Source organism: Charadrius vociferus, unplaced genomic scaffold (genome assembly GCF_000708025.1).
Source record: "Charadrius vociferus isolate BGI_N301 unplaced genomic scaffold, ASM70802v2 scaffold550, whole genome shotgun sequence".
NCBI lineage: Eukaryota > Metazoa > Chordata > Aves > Charadriiformes > Charadriidae > Charadrius > Charadrius vociferus.
Genome location: NW_009646425.1, coordinates 336 through 1,321, shown reverse-complemented (window position 1 = coordinate 1,321; position 986 = coordinate 336). Strand labels below are relative to the sequence as shown.

At 68.1% G+C, this 986-nt stretch overlaps 1 protein-coding gene across 1 annotated transcript in view; it reads right to left on the bottom strand.

The window, feature by feature from the left end:
• The window catches only part of CDHR4 (cadherin-related family member 4), a gene marked incomplete at its 5' end in the record, with an annotated part of 5,658 nt that extends 5,164 nt beyond the window's left edge, over positions 1-494 (bottom strand). Inside the window, 1 exon segment of the mRNA XM_009881311.1 lies at positions 96-494. Within this exon segment, the coding sequence (XP_009879613.1) occupies positions 96-494 (399 nt within the window).
• Between the last annotated feature and the right edge of the window lie 492 nt (positions 495-986).

Here is a 986-nt window from a genome sequence, read left to right as displayed (position 1 = left end):
CTGGTTCACCTGGTTGGCATCAAACTCTGCACCGGCACGCAGTGTCACCTGCCGCGGGGACACGGCACTCAGCAGGGTGCCCATGGGCTCCTGACCCGGTCCTTGTCCCCCAGCCGCACCTCTGCCCGAAATGTGGTGGCCGTCGTAGGGTCTGCGCTGATGGCGATGGGGTTGAAGGGGTGGTTGGGCTCAATGCCATGCAGGGTGACATTAGGGCTGCCGCTCACGTTGCTGCAGGACACGGTCACCTCGGCCACACGGGTGCCGGGCTCCGCGTCCTCGCTCAGGGCCACCACGAGTGGCACGTCATGCAGGGCTGGTGGGAGACCCCGGGGACTGGCCTCGCACCCGGCCAGTGCCACCGATGGCTTGTCCCGGCTGTACTTAGGGAGCCCTGCTCCTGCACCTGGGCCACCACGTGGGCACGGGTGTCCCCGCCGGGCGCAGCAGAGCCTGGGGCATCCCGCTCTTACCTGTTGCTCTGACGAAAGTCCCTGCAAAGAGGAGAGTGTCACCCTAACCTGCCGGATGTGCTCCGGCGATGCCCTGGGGAGGCCCCAGAGATGCCTCCGTGGTGCCCCAGAGATGCCCCCAGTGCCTGGATGTCCCCAAGATGGTCCAGTAATGCCCTGGTGATGCCCCAGGGATGATCTGGGGACACCCTGGCTGTGCCTTGGCTGTAGCCCAGCGATGTCCCCTCCCTGCCCGAGCCCAGCCAGGTGGCCGCCGGCCACTCTGCCCAATCTGGGGTCAGCCCCGGGCAGAGGGGGGACAACCGGGGGGAGCCTGTCCCTCTCAGTCCCCCACCCAGGGTCGGGCAAAGGGCCCCTCCGACCCTGAAGCGCCTACCTGGGGCACAGAGGAGGAGGAGGAGGGGGAGAAGGAAGGTGAGGCGTCTGTGCATGCCCATGGCTCGCTGGCTGTTTGGGGCATGCTGGAGCCCGTTGCCAGGGGTGCTGGGCACCACCCCGGCCCAGCGTCACGCC